General features: G+C 44.2%; 1 protein-coding gene across 2 annotated transcripts in view; it reads left to right on the plus strand.

Moving 5' to 3' along the window:
- The window catches only part of FAM193A (family with sequence similarity 193 member A), a 75,986-nt gene that overhangs the window by 15,618 nt on the left and 45,145 nt on the right, over nt 1-15,223 (plus strand). For both annotated transcript variants that reach the window (XM_068679724.1, XM_068679726.1), the window contains exon 2: nt 13,516-13,581. In XM_068679724.1, the coding sequence (XP_068535825.1) occupies nt 13,516-13,581 (66 nt within the window). The remainder of the gene's footprint in view (nt 1-13,515; nt 13,582-15,223) is intronic.

Below are 15,223 nucleotides of genomic sequence, written 5' to 3' on the forward strand. Positions count from 1 at the left end.
CGTGTAATTCATTCCTAAATGCTTGTCTGCAGCATCCCAAACTCGCCTTGGAAGGAATGCAGCTTGTTCGTAGGCATGTTCTTGGGATTTTTGTTTTGCAGCAGTCCCATTGATGTTCTGTGTTTCTGTTCGGGATTATTGAGGTGTAAACAACAGATTAGATCTCTGACAACTCCGTACTAGGAAAAAAAAAAAGCGTTTGCGCGGTTGTTACTTGCCAGGGCTGGTTGAAAGACCTTTGGGGTGTTTGAACTACCTGCTCGGAGCACTTCTGGTGTTGTACGGGGGGGGAATTGCTTGAATCACCTTCGTTGTTAGCTCTTGGTATTTCTTCAGCACACGCTGCTGCCTAATTGCTGGAGAAGCGTTGAACTTCTTTCTAGTACAGGAAGGGCAGGAACCCGGGAGGGGATGGATCGGCTCTGCTGTGCTGTGTCATGCTTGGCTACGGAGAAGGGAAGGATTGCACGGGGGATACGAGCTCCTCAAGAGCTTGTGGTGTGTCATCAAAAAGAAATCCCCCTGCCTGCGTGGCCCTCGGAAGAGCCTGGGTTCTGGTGGCTGCACGGCTGGGTAGCGCAGACCCAGATCTCGTTCATTCAGGTCTAAGCTTGTCTGCTCTTAAATTAGTTTGGTTGTTTCGTGTATCTGCTCCCATTTCGCTTGTGAGCTGGGGAAGAGCACTTAATGGTGTGCGGAAAACTCTTTACAAGGTAATTATTGTACTTAAATGAGGGGAAGGCACGGTTTCTTCCTCCTCCTCCCATTTGGGCTTAATATTAAATTTGATTTTATTTCAGGTTCAGGATTGATCTTGGAAATTTTCAGTGCTTTTACACTCAGCTTGGAATACTAAATTCTGCTTTAATTGCATAGTTAAGTCGTGTAAGAGCTTTAAAACTATCAGCCCCAATAATAGTTTGTTTTAAGTATCAGGAAGACAAAGATAAGTCACGCTGCAACTCAGGTACAGATATCTGTGCCACTACAAAGCCTTTTGATATCAGTGGGGATAAAACATGATGGGATCTGGGCAACTTTTTTTGGTCCTGTCCATCTGTAGAGATAACAAAATCCCTTCTGGTTAAACCTCCTTTGCAATAGACTTTCACTACCCTGGTTTTCGGTTCTTTCACATGCTTCGTGCTGGGGTTGGTGGTGTTTTACTTCAGGCTGAGTGTATTCCAGGACCTGGTACGTGGCTTTCCCCATCCTCAGCTTAATTCTCGTCTTCCTCCCACCCCTGGTGCACCCACAGGGAGGACTTTGTCACAGGTCTCTCATTGCTGGCCCTGCATGGCTGTCCCTGTGCCTGTTCCAGTTTGTCATCGCTTGAAGCTGGCTGCCCAAATGAAGCCGCTCTGAGGGCCGTGAAGCAGCACTGAGACTTCCCAGTGTCTTCTGAAAATGCAGCGTGGTGCATCTTGGAATTGTCTGCTTTTAGCAGCCTTAAGGTTGGGAACAAGCCGTTGGTAAACCCGAATCCTTTTCGCTATTCATTTCCGAATCTTGGTAGAAAATCGATCTCTGAGACGATGTTTGGTTGCAAATGCAGCAGGAGACACTCATTAAGCCCTGGACTCTTGTGGCTTTTTTTAACGTTTCCTTAAGATGTGAAACTTCTTGATTTGGAGCTGGTGGTTGTAAAATCCTGAGGATCAGAAATGTGAAGTGTAGAAGACAGGGATGAATTTAAGATGAAAGAGAAGACATTCCACAATTATCAGCACAAATCACTAGATGTGTGCACAGTGATGCTTTTAAACTGCCCAATTTCTAATACCCATTTTTCAATTTACGTGCAGTACCTCGGATGCAGTACAGAATACAGAGATGATAAGGGTGTTAATTGCTGCTGGTTTTATTCTGCAAAAATGGTCTTCTTGGGCCAAGTAATGGGTTGCACAAGTATGGGCACGCTGTACTTCCTTGGTTACACGCAGTTCAAGAGCCGAGAGCCCCATGCTTAATGCAATAATTTGGGTTTTGTTCAAAAACATTTCTTTAGGAAAAGAATTAAGATAGCATCACAAACAGGATGAGCATAGGCTTATGTCACGCTTTGCAGCCGTGGTTTATCTGATTTGTATCTGATTTCTGCAAAATGTAGGGATTTGATTCTTCCTGTCCTTACCTTCGCCATTCCTTCCTCCTGATGTCATCGCTTTGTTAAACTAAGTAAGCCCTCGTATTTTTGTGCTAAATCCTGTTTCCACTTGTTCCGCCTCCTTTCAAGTTAAACAGATTTGTATGACCAAAATTAATGATTTTTTTTTTATTCTGGAGGGGAGTTTTTCTTGTACTTCTGATGCTGTGAGGAAACGGCTCATCCAGTGAAGCTGTGATGTGCACGAGCAGCGGTGCTGTGGTTTGCAAAGCAGAGCTTGTCAGTCAGATAAATCCACCTTTTCCCCCCAAGGGCAGTATCCTTCACTTACTGCAGTACAGTATGGATTTCAGCACATTTCTCTAGTACATGTTTATGTACTTAAACACGATGTAAATTGTGATTCTGAGACTTTGTGTGTGTGTGAGTGAGACAGATGGCTTTTGGCTCAGAGGAGGAGAAGGGCAAGATCAGGCTCGCCAGCACAGGCACTCCTCGCGGCTTCGGGGATCTGGCTCTTTCTCCTGCAGCCATCCTTCTCCTCGGAAGGGCAATTAACCATTAACCACAGGAGACTTCGTCAGCAGAGGCTGGCCACGGCCGTCAGCGTTGCTTGGAAGCGTGCGTCTTCCTTCGGGAAGAACGTCTGCGGGGCCGGGCAGCGAGCTCTGCCCGCGGGCTCTGGGCAGTGCCACTTCTGGGAAAAGCAAGGCTGGCTTCAGCTCGTTTCCTTCTGAAGGCAAGGGTACGTTCTCCCCAGGTAACACGAGTCTTCAGGCTTGTTGTCCTGGAAAACCATCAGTTGTTAATTAGCATGGTGGCTGTAAAGGTGTGTACTTCTCTGCGGGTCTAGGGAGCTGTGTAAGTGCTGCGACTCTTCTTGCTGTTGCCTTGGAAGAAAATGTGGAATTTTACTGATAAAATGGCTTGGAAGAGAATAAAAAAGAGCTCTCGGTTGTTAGAGGAGAGCCTGTATTTGCTCATTATGCTACAAATAACCAATATTTGTGCAAGTGTGACCAAATTTCATCTGACCTAGCTAGCCTGACCTTTGTGGCTGCTGTGCTGATGCCATGTACGCAGCTGCACAGTATTTAACATATTAAAACAAAATCCTAACCTGGGCCTTGAATCTATTGACAATGTTATCAAATGGAGGAGTGGGGGGGTTAGTTTGTATCTGGCACTGTATTCCTACCAAATACCCTCTGCTACCTAGCAGGCAGGATCACCGTAACTGTGTTCCTGACTTCCAAGGGCCTGTTCTCTAACCCTTTCCAGTTCCTCAGAAGGCAAGAAATCATCTGTTCATCAGATACAAGTGTCTGAAGATGTAATGAAAGAAGAGCAGTGATTGAGAGTAAACAAATATAATGAAATTTGCTAATTGCTTTTGAGCCTGGATGAATTCTGGTTTAGGTGATTTGCTACTTGCATAAACCCTACTTAAAGATTGCTAGATGGTATCTATCAGGTTGAAAAGGCATCCAAACAGGAAGGTCTTTTGGCCTTTGTTATACAAATTTCATGTGACAGGCAGTACTTAAACATGTTTCTTAAGTACAGCTTTTACAGGATTGGTTTTAGCAGTGGAATTCAACTTGGTGCCTGCAGAGGTAGGTAGCACTGCTGGTAGCATCTGGGTATTTCATTCCAAAAAACAACTGTGTTCATATATATGCATATTTCTTTTTTCCCTTAGGACAGTTTTTGATAGAGATTAGTTGTCACATCAGACTTTTTTTCTAAAAAAAAGAGGAGGGGGCAGGGAGAGAGTTATTGCTAAGCTTGACGTAGGAATGAATATTCTCACCGGTAAGTTTCATGGAATTAGTAGTTCAAGTCTGCATCATTCAAATTAATGTCCAAAGAAGGCATTTGTCCTTGTTCAGTAAATGAAAACAGATGAAAAACTCCTCTTCAGTATCACCTTTCCTTTAAATTGGAAGTTAAACAATTGTAGATCGTTGTCCAATTATCTTTTTAATTTTTCTTTTTGAATGCCTCCAATTTCTTGTCGAGATCCCAGCTGTTTTTCCTGTGTGCTAACATTTTCGTGCTGTTGGCACTATGACCTGTGAACTCCGTATTTCCTAACAGGTGCTCGTTTCCTGGAGGATGTATTTCAGGTTGATTCAGCCAAAAGAAAAAAAAACGTGTGCCGTTGAATAATGTACGGGAGGAAGGGCTCAGAATATATGGGCACTGCTCTCTTAAAAATCATTACAGGATAACAATGTCAGCGTTCTTTTGAAAGTGCTACTTCAAAGATGTCGTTTGTAGGTAGGATTAAAAACCAAAAACTTCTCTGGGATACTTTCAGGCACCTTTATTTGCGGTGTAGCTCAGCTCACTCGAGACGGCTGTTTCTGAGCACAGCTTTTTGTCAATCAAGGTTTGATGGATTGGTGGTTTGTGAATTGAAGTGGCTGTTTGGAGTCGAGTCGGTTTTGATTACTGTGTTAGAGCAGAATTGTTATATCCTCTCTGAGGGCCCAAAGGCAAGAAGATGCAGCTGGCTAATAAACAATTCTGTGTAAATTCACAGGAAGTGTTGCTTTTACCTGTTTTCAGAGGACTCGCATCCTTTAAAGATTTAACATTGCAAGAAGATTGTTGGTTTTTTTCTCTTCTTCTTTGTTCAATGCTGTCTGATTTCCTTCCTGCTCTATTTCTGAGGTTTTTGTGTGTCATCAGGTTAAAAACAAAACAAAACCTTGACTATGTATAACTTTCCAGGGTGACTTTTTTCAACCTATTTATGTATTTGGTCTGGCAGATGCTAACAGTGCATGGCCAGCACTTTTGCAGACAATGGAAGAACACGTGCCTTCAGACTTCTCCAGCTATGAATCCTCATGCCTGATGCTGAACAGCAGGACTGTGTACAGGTCACTCGGCCCTGTGATGGGCATGTAAATGGTTAAGTCATGTTTTCAGAACAAACACCAAAAAAAAAAAAAAAAAAACACTTTTGGCACATGGTTTTGTTGGCCGAGTAACTCGGGCTTGAGTTTTCGCAGGAGGTGGCAGAGGCTTGTCATCTGGGCTTTGGTTTTGGATATCTTCCAAAAAGGGTGAGCCAGGGACAGCCTCCCGACCCAGCTTCACTCCGAACTTGTAACTTTGGCAAAACTGGGAAGTATTGGTCTCCTAGAGCAAGTCCAGTAAAGTCCAGTATACACCTCAGCCTTGCAGTTCCTTGTTTATATCATTCTTCTCCATAGGTTGGACGGTAATTATGGTAGATACTTATTCTGGGAAAAAGTATTTGCTTGGAAATAATATGAGCTTCTGTTGCAAACTCTATTGCCATTTTGCCTTAATATCAGAGGTCCCATTTTACTGTTGGAGAAGAAGCAAATCATATTTGGGATCTCAAGACATCATTTTGTAGGGGCTTTGAGTCATAGTCAGTCAGCTTACTTCGTTATCTATATGCAAGGGTAAATCAAGTTTTCTACATAAAGCCTCCCGGCCCTCAGCTTGTCAGCCCGTTTGACATCCCTTATCCTTGACAATTTTTTTTTATGAATGCTTTTTCCTAAGCTATGGAGATAGTGTTCTGTTTACATCTGTCCCAGTGATGAGTTTTCAGTAATGTGACTTGCTGAAGATGGGAAGCCTTCAAAGAAATTGTCTCGTGGGTTAGTCAAATTCAGTAATGGTGCGGCTTGACTTCGTAGAGAAAATACTCCAAGTCTGTGTTTCTGCATTAACAAGATGAGAATTGCAATCAAATGTCACCAAAATGACCCAACTCTTCCAGAGGATGAATAATGAGCATCTTCCAGGAAATTGCGAACAAGAAGCCTGTTTGGTGAGCTCGAAATAAGTTGACCTGGGATCTCATGAACTTAATAGCAGCACGAGTTAACCTGGAGAGAACAGGTCCTAGGTGTTTTCTGTGGAGGTGCTTGGGTAGAGAATATCACATTTTCGATTTATGTGATGATTGCGTATTGCCAGGTATACCTCCAACTCAGAATAGGCTTAAAATGTTGTTCCTAACATGCTGGAGTAGTATTGTGCCTTACCTTTTGGAGGGCTAAAGGAGTGACCTACTTGGCAGCAGCCTCGCTGGCTCCTTCAGCAAGCGTTTGGTTCTGTAATTGAGAGCAGCACTCGAGCTCTCTGCTCGGCATTTCCCCATCTCTGCTCGTCTTCACAGACAAAACAAGAACAAATTCTCTCAAGTCTGATGAATCATCTTTTTGTGGTGCCAGCATTGTCTCTCTTCTTCCTTCCCCCGTTATAGATTATTTCCTGTATTTAGCCCTTGGGTACGTAAATCCCACCGCCTGGGCCTGATGGAGGGAACGTTCTTTACAGGCAGTTTTTCCAACCTGCTGGATCCACGTGGAGATACACACAGGAGCTTACTTAAATGGGTTCTGGTGGCATACTGCTGGTTATTGTAGCCAGCTGAGGTATCTCTCAGTGACGTGGTTGTCTGCAGCAGCTCTGGTTTCAGTTCCTCCTGTTCCCCAAAAGTCATCTGCGACCTGGAGAGGGTTGGTGATGCGGTTGCTTTGTGCCCAGCTCCGTGGCTGTCAGGTGGAGATTTGGCTATTTCCACTTCGGAACAGCATGGTAAGATGAAAATGGTTTGAGCACGCTCATATGCTGTATTAATGATTTCTTTTAAGTACTGTAGCTATTGAACATAAACGTGCTGTATGTTAGGCAGCGGCACAGCGAAGGATTGACGCGACACATGAGCCGTGTGGATGCGGAGTGCTTCTGCCATCTGGAACCCGTGCCAGATTTCTCACTAACTCTTTACGCCTGGCAGCCGTTCAACTTCTGGCAACTTCTGCTTCTCCTGCGACTTGATTATTTCAGAGCTAAAAGGTGGCTGATCTGTATTTGAGGGTAGCATTCAGATTCTGTATTTCAAATTTTGGGTGTAGCAGGAGTCACAGAAGCCTCGTAACATCCTCTGGAAAGCTTCCACAGACTTCAGCAGAGATTTAAAGGCTTTCTGAAACTGCAAGCACTCCAGTGGCTCTTGAAGGAGTCCCAGGGGACCAACTTCCTACATCACTGACTGATTCATGGATGTGTTTTTATGCATTGAAAAGTTTTCCCATCTCAGTTGTTCGGGCTATGCTAGAATAATTCAAGGTAGGCTGGGAAAAGAGAGCCTAGGAGTTTGTGTTAGAGCCCAAAATAGCAGGCTTGGTGAAATGGATTAATAGCCTGCAAAATGAATCAAGTGGCTGACTTGTTGTGGGTACGCTGATTTTGATGATAATCACCTTATCTCTGCTTTCTCTGCTTTCTGTTTGGAACTCCGAGATCTTTAGTAGAACCAAGATCTGTTCCTGTAGGACAGCTTCCCGACCTTCCCTACTGGCGGCCTTCAGCTGGTGACTTGGGCAGCTGATCAGTGCCCTCCCTGCCTCCTCTCTGTGTCAGCTCACACACTGAGACTCCCTGGCAAGCAGGCATCTGTTAGCAAGTACAAGTGTGTTCTGTTCAGAGTCACTAAAGATGTGCAATTATCACCTAAACATTGGGTGTTCATGGTGTCAATTTCCTAAGCAGAAAACACAACTGCTTCTAAATCAGTGTTGGGCACTAGGATGTTTTGTTTTTATCCCCATGATTACTAAAACTATTTGGAGGTCCTTGTCCACATCCAACCCTCCCCTGAAAATTAAGTTCAGTCTGGTTTCACTGCTGCATCACATTAAATCGTGATTATGCCTGTAGGTAGGAACCTCCAACCTCTTTGCTGCTGCCAGTCCAATATTTACCAATTTACAATTACTGCTTAGAAGCTGTTTGGAATTAAATCAGGATTTATTTTTGTCTAAAACAATAACAAACTCTGGTAGGTTCCTGAGTTCTGTGAGCAGTGCTGTGCCACTGATCCTAAAAGTCTGGGACACGCTGCTGATCACTTTCCTGCTTGGCTTTGGGCATGGCCACTTTATTTTCTGCATACTCCAGTGCTAGGAAGAAAACGAAAACTCTTGTATTGAACCTTTTAAAAATATGGCTACACCCAGAAAATCTGTAGGAGCCTGTGTTCGTGTCACCAAAATTCCCCAGTCCAAGGTCAGTCTGGGCTGGGAGTTTCAAGACCATGGACAGGGACGGCTGCGGCAGGCGGAGGTGGGCTGTGTCACTGCAGCCTCTGCAGCTCCTGGCCCTGGCTGGAGTGCCAGTAAATATTCCCGACAGCTTCCCCTGGCCGTGGCAGTGGTGCTGGCATCTTCTCCCAGGGGATTCCTAAGTGCAGTCCTGGTTGACGGCTTGGCTGATTCCAGGACCTCCGTGCCCTGCTTCTTTCAGGTTCAGACCTTCCTCAATAACTTGGCTAAAATAAAGGCTGAATACACTGCCCCTTGTAGCCCACACCGTGTTGTGCTTTATCAGGCTTGGGCGTTGTTTTGCTTTGGTTTTGCTCTGGGTGGGATCTAGAAGGGCTTTTATGGTGTGCATGGAGGGGATCTGTCCAGGTTTTGGCAAAGAGCTTCTTCAGCGAGAAATCAGACTGTGCTTCACTTTGTCTCGTGGATGGGTACTTTCAGTATGAAAAAAAATGATCCAAATACCAAAATACATGAAAGCACCTAGGGCAGAGTGATGGGGCTGCCCAGTAGATGTGTTTCAGCCCTCGCATCCTCTGGAAAACTGCTCTACCAGCTAGGCGTCACGTGGGCTTGGAAAAAGACTACCAAAGGGAGAAGTGTTGATGGTTGGATGTTCAGGAGCAATGGTTAAAACAATCAAACACACAAAGAAACAAAACTCTTGCTGTCCTAGAGGCCAACGTGCTGCCCTGTCCCACAGGGCTTGGTACTGGGCAAGTGGGGAAGAGAACGATGGAGCATGTGTGGAGTGATCCTTCTGGAAAGGTACCATGAAAACTCTCAATAGCCCGGATAAACGGTATGAGGCAGGCTCTCTCCTGCTGAACCTATTCCTCCTGGTGATTTTTTTATAATCATTCTTCGAGTTTCGACTTCCCTAGTGCCCTATCCTTAAATCAGCTGTGGGCACGGGGGCAGGAGCCTGAACGTCCACCTCCTGAAACCGCTGTCTTCTATCCCTTGGACCGACGGCACAAAGGCATCTTTCTTCATCTCCAGGACTCACGAAGGACTCCGGCAGCTTCATTCATCTGCCAGCAGCAGCAGCCCCGTGCCAGATTGAGCTGCGGCTGGCAGAGGAGCGCCGTGGCTCAGCCGCTGCCTGGAGAGCACCCAAGGAAGAAGCCGGAGCGGCATCGGGCTGCCGGAGGGAGCGAGGGAGGGAGGGAGCTCTGCGGGTGGCTACACGTGGGGCTGCTCCCTCCCCGAGCTGGGAGGTGATACAGAGCATCCCCACGAGCTGGGGCAGGGGGGTTTGGCACAGCAGGTACAGGCGGGGGTGTAGGTAGCGTTGACCAGACCTCCCGAAGGTGTTTTTGGGGAGGGAGATGAGCAGGGTTAAGAGTGGTGGTTGTTTTTTTTAGTATTATGGCACATACAGAAAAATATGGGAATTAATTCAAGTGCTGTGGAGTCACCTTTGAGCATTGTGGAATAAAGTACAGCCTTCGCCTAACCTTCCTCTAGTCTGTGTCTTCCCTCTTGGGCTTGAGAAAGTCCATGTGACGGTGTCAGTGGGATGCTTTCTGTTTTCCCACAGGATAAACGTGATTAAATACGTTGCTTTTCCTGCATCACGTCTCTGGACTGCTGAGGGTTCAGTGATGATGACTTAAATTCAAGTCTGTTTCCCGTGCCTTTATTTTTCCTGAGGTTTTCCTGAGACTCTTTCATCCCTCGCTTTCTTGGTGCTGCCATGTGACATAACCAGGCTTCCATCGCGGGGCAGCTGGCTGTGTTTCCATCTCCTAACTCATCCCTCAGCCCGCTGCAGCTCCCGTGTTGATTGTGACAGACCATTAGAGCAGCTCCTGACAGGCTTTGTTCGAGTGTGTGTGTCAGAATTGCTCGGCTGGGTCTTCAAGGTCATTCAGGTGACTTGAGAGCAGTGCTTGCAGCGAGGCTTCCCTCCTCCTTCGTGCTTTCTGGTGTGAATTACCCTGTGCTGAGGTAGTGTGCCTGCTTTCCAGAAAACTGGGGTTTTAAGGAGGCTGAATTAGTGTGGCAGCAGCTTGCAAGATCTCTTTTTTCAGTGTAAATAACATCTATGGAAAGAATAGACGATGATTTTTTCTAATTAACCTTCCGGTGCAGAGGGCATGCGCGGTTCCTCTTCTAGGGATCGTGACGGTCTGTTGCTGGCACTCACCTTCACAAAATAGTCTTTAAAAACCCCTGAAAATAGGTGTTCAGGACTGTTTAAAAAAAAAAACACCTTGGGGTTGTCCAGCAGTGACAGCTGCCTAGTTTGTCTCTTGCTTCACATTTACCCAGGGAATGGCAGCTGCTGACACACGGCCCAGTAACCAGATCCTGGGCGGCCCTCCTGCCTTTCCGCAGGCTCTTCAGGATGATGATGAACGTGGTGCTGCTGGCGAGCTGCAGCAGCTTGGGCGCTTCCTTGCTCCAAACTTCACACGGGGACAGTTTCCTTCATCTGCTTTGAGAATTTAAACAATACTAAAAAATAAACCAAACCCACCTCCTGCTCCTCTGGTGGCGGTGAGGTATAAAGCAAGCATTTACACCCCGTTAGTGCAGCTCTTCCATCACTGAGCTGCTTTATCCTGAACGTGACCCACTCCTGGTGGTTGGTTTGAGTTACCCATATGCTTACATGCCACCTTTTAGCAGAGCTTTGCTGTGAAACCTCCTCTGCTGCTTCCTCCATAAAGAAAGTTTTCACTGGGAGGATATCTGGAAGCTCTTCTGTAGTGAACACGAAGGAAAATAAATCTGGTGCTTGTGCCATGACCTTAGCTTGTTGGACCTTTATTTTAATGAGAATATTTTTCATTTAATTCAAACCTCACAGGTTCTCAGAGGCTGCCTACTCCTCTTCACAACCCCTGTGCCTTGAAAAAAAGATGTAGCTCAAGTTTTTAGATCTTCCCCTCATTTCCTTAAATTTTGTGAGACCATCTCATTGTATTTTTTTTCCTGTTTAAAACCAGGCAGTTTGCAGTTTGCTATTGTTTGGGCCCCATTTGGACTGCTCCTACGAGATTCCTCTAATTTTTCTCTGCTGTGCTGTTTGGCCATCTCCTTCCCTTGCCTGTCGTGTCAGTGGTGCCTTCCTCCCTGTTCCTGTCTCTTCAGTTCTTTTTTTGCATTTACGTCTCACATGGTGCCTTAAATTTTATTGCCTACAGGCATTTTACTCTTGATGATTCCCTCTGCTTGTTTCTTCTCTTTTTAGCTCCTTGATGTTTGTTCCTGTTGAGATATTATGGTCACTGCTAAGTGTTGGGGGGTTTATACTAATATTTTGAACGAAACAGTGCAGAGTGCCTAGGATCAAGAGATGTAATGCTACTGACAAAATAAAAGGCACCTTATTCTATGAAGCAGTCACTCCTGATAAGCAGTATTTCGTTGTGAAATGTTCTGGATAACAGAAACTTCCCAATAGTTTTATTTTCTTGACGAATTTTTGAGTACCTTAGGTGTGGTCGCTCAGCGTCAGCATGTGAAAATACTGTGGGTGATGCTTTTCTTATAATCAGTGTCTTGAATATAAGGCAGATAAATGTATTTCCTTAATGAAAACGTTTTTGAGAGACTTGTCTTTTTTGAATTTTCTCAAAAAAGATTTTTAGAGCTGCAGCTACTGATTTCATTCTAAACTTCATAACTGGTTTCTTTCTTCTTGAAGGCACACACATCCCTCTGCCCAGTCAGCCTCCAGTACTGGAAGCCCGTTAATTGATGAAGAAGAGTTTTTGTTCAAAAAAATGTGGTTTTCCCCCTTTTTGGAAAGGCGGAAAAAATAAAGCAAACTTGATTCGATTTTTTTGCTCCCATTGTTCTAGATCTGAGGTGTCTGACTTGCATATCAGGGGGGTGTTTCTTCAATGCCCACTCTCCAAAGTTAGTTTTCTTATTTGTGTCTTCTATAATAATTATTTGAAGCTTGTTTTATCCTCTACTTTGCCTTTGGAAAGTCCATCTGTAGACAGTAGCTTTGCAATGATGGGTCTGTAAACCAAGCAGCAGGAGCGGGTAGTCTGTGGATGAGTAGAGCTGAAGGATGCTCCTCTGTGCTGGGGGAGGCTTCATTTTGAGTTTCTGGTTTGTTATCAGGGCAAAAATGTTTTCTGAAATCTGTAAATCTGACATGCAAGATATGTTGTTTGTTTTTAAGGTAAATGGGCTAGTTGTTGTAGTCTTTAAAGCGGTCTTAAAAATATTAATATCAGACAGTAGGTAGAAAATTGGAGAAGAAACAGAGATTAGCACAAACAGAAGAGGTAGAATGAAGGTGGGAGCTCCATTATATCTGAAATTCAAGCGAGAAACCAGTGCTCAAGAACAGGGAGGATGGGGAATAAAAACACTTCCTCCCCCTCCCCTTTTTTTTGCTCAAGTGTGTTTACTTTAGAATCATAGAATCATAGAATATCCTGAGTTGGAAGGGACCCTTAAGGATCATCAAGTCCAACTCTTGACACCGCACAGGTCTACCCAAAAGTTCAGACCATGTGACTAAGTGCACAGTCCAATCTCTTCTTAAATTCAGTCAGGCTCGGTGCAGTGACCACTTCCCTGGGGAGCCTGTTCCAGTGTGCAGCCACTCTCTCTGTCTTATTCTTCGAGGCAGTGTGGTGTCGGATTCTTTGCCACTGTCGACTTCAATTCACACGCTTTCTTAACTTTACTCCTGTTCTAGTGTCGTCAAATAATACTGGATGAAAACACTTGGGGCTTGTGGAAGGTACTTCATCAGAGTCTGGTGTGGTTTCTGTAACACTTGTGGAAAAACAGGGTGCAGAAAAGGTCTTTGAGAGGTTTCTGTGTGAATCAAAGCTGGCCCAAATCACGGCCCAGCGGTGGGATAGCTGACTGCAGCTCCATGGCTTGCTGTGGAAGAGTTCCTGGTTAACACAGCATGCGTCCCTCAGCAGTATTGTATTCAGCTTTCTGAAGGAAGGGATCTTTGGTAATTGTCCCAAGTCACAATAGATGCTTAAAAGCAAAATGCAAGCAACCAAATACAGAAGGAAAAACTTTGTTTTGCTTATGGCTGATTTTCTGTATCAAGTCACTCTGATCAGAGCTGCACTGCTAATAAAACAGCTGTACTACAAAGGGTTAAAATACATAAATTGTTATTTTTTTGCATCTGTAGAACGTTATTGTCGAAGAAATGGGTTTTCCCATGTCTGCAATCAAACAATCATGGAAATTTTAAAAGCTGTTTTATCAACCCTTAGCTTCAGGGGAAAGGTTCTGTTGTTTCTATTTCTATCTTTAATGCAGTTTTTAGCACAAAACTTGACCAGTGTCTTGTTATTTTTTTTCCAGGTTTCGCTAAATGGTACACAGTTTACAGACAATTCTGTTGGATCAGAGTTCACAGGTGTTTCCCAGGTACGTGCAGTCAGATTTTGTGGGTATTATGGAAGCAGTCATAGTATGGGAGAAGGAATTACAGTGACATATAGAGGAAGAATCAATAACAAGATCTAGGTTTTTTGTTTGCGTGAAGGATTTGGCTAACTGAAGCCAGTTCCTTATAACTTCACTATTCGAGCTTTAAAAAGCAGTGCAAGTTACTATTTCTAAAGTGAAATTATATTATAATAAGCTTGAAATTGGACATGGATGTGAAAAAAGCTATGCAGTTTCATGGTAATAAAGTTATTCTTGGAAATAAATCTAAATACATAGCAGAGAGGCAGTTATTTCTGTTCCAGCTTGTCCTAGTTCCAACTTTCTTTTATGAATGTTATATCTGAACATGTTTCAGAGGGAAAAAGTGAGACTGGATGTTTTCTTGCAGAGATCCATCACACTTCTTTTGAAGCTTGACTAGTCAAAACTTCTTTTTTCAAAATGTACACTTTAACTCTGATTTTGCTAGAGACAAATACGTTTATATGACTTTAAGTGATTTCTGGGTTGGATTGGATTCAATTTCTGTTGTAACGAATGTTTGCTGCGTTCTTAATCTCATAAATAAGAAATGGCAATCCATAACTTAATTTTAGCACGACAGAGCTACAATAGACAGCTGTGATTCTTATCGTCTAGATCTTGTCGAGGTTCTAACTACCCTGTTTGAAATAAACTGCCTAGAGACAGCAGCTACATAGGTGACCCCCTCGGTTTTCAGTCTTGAAGTCTGTGTTAAATATAGGCCCAGTTAGGAGACTGTGAGGATTTCCCTGAGGTGTTCCTGCTTTATTTGCCATTCTGTGTTTTGTTTGTTTAATGATGAAGTTCTAGAAGTCCTCACGATGTGGTTGGTGTTATGTGCTGAACTTTGCCTTTGCAAAAGAGCATGAGGTTGTTTTTTGTGAACTTGGACGTTCTTGTCCTCCACTTTGCTTCCTTGTTGGAAGATGTTCTGCAGCTGATGATGGTTATAAGGATTTGCCTTCAGAAAGGTTGGAAACATGTCTTCATTATACCAGCAAAGACTTGATCCTGGCATCAAAAGCATCCTTCAGGAAGGAAATGTTCAGGGCTAAGGGGGTGAACAGCCATGGTGGTCTGCTGTGTTTTGCAGACAGGGTTTAGGTGTCAGTATGAGGCATCAGCTCAGCCAGGAGCTGTGTCTAGCTTGAGAAATGTGTTCCTGCTTGTAGAGCCATTCTGCCTTTAAGGAGGCAGAGCAAGTCTTGCCTTTTAAATGATGGACCTGAAAACCTTGAGTGACACCTGGAGAAGGTGTTTGTCTTGCCCTAGTGCTTAAATGTGAATACTTGAAACGGCATCAGTGAGGGAGGAGATCAGCTTTTCTTACCAGATCTCTGACATTTCTCATGAATTTCTGAAAGATAAGATATCTGGGGAGATGATTTCAGTGTGTCTGTTATTAGTCCGGAGTTCTCAGTTCTTTCCATATTATTGAGTCAGTTTTAGAAACACAAACCACAAATCAACTTCATAACGCTGTGCTGGTTCTCTTCAGATGTCAACAATAGGGAATTCATTTGTTCTTCCTGTGAAGACACGAGGACAGTCAATTGTGTTACAGCTCGACTTAGTTCCTTGCCCTAGAGAACTG

This window comes from Anas acuta, chromosome 4 (genome assembly GCF_963932015.1).
Source record: "Anas acuta chromosome 4, bAnaAcu1.1, whole genome shotgun sequence".
Taxonomy (NCBI): Eukaryota; Metazoa; Chordata; class Aves; order Anseriformes; family Anatidae; genus Anas; species Anas acuta.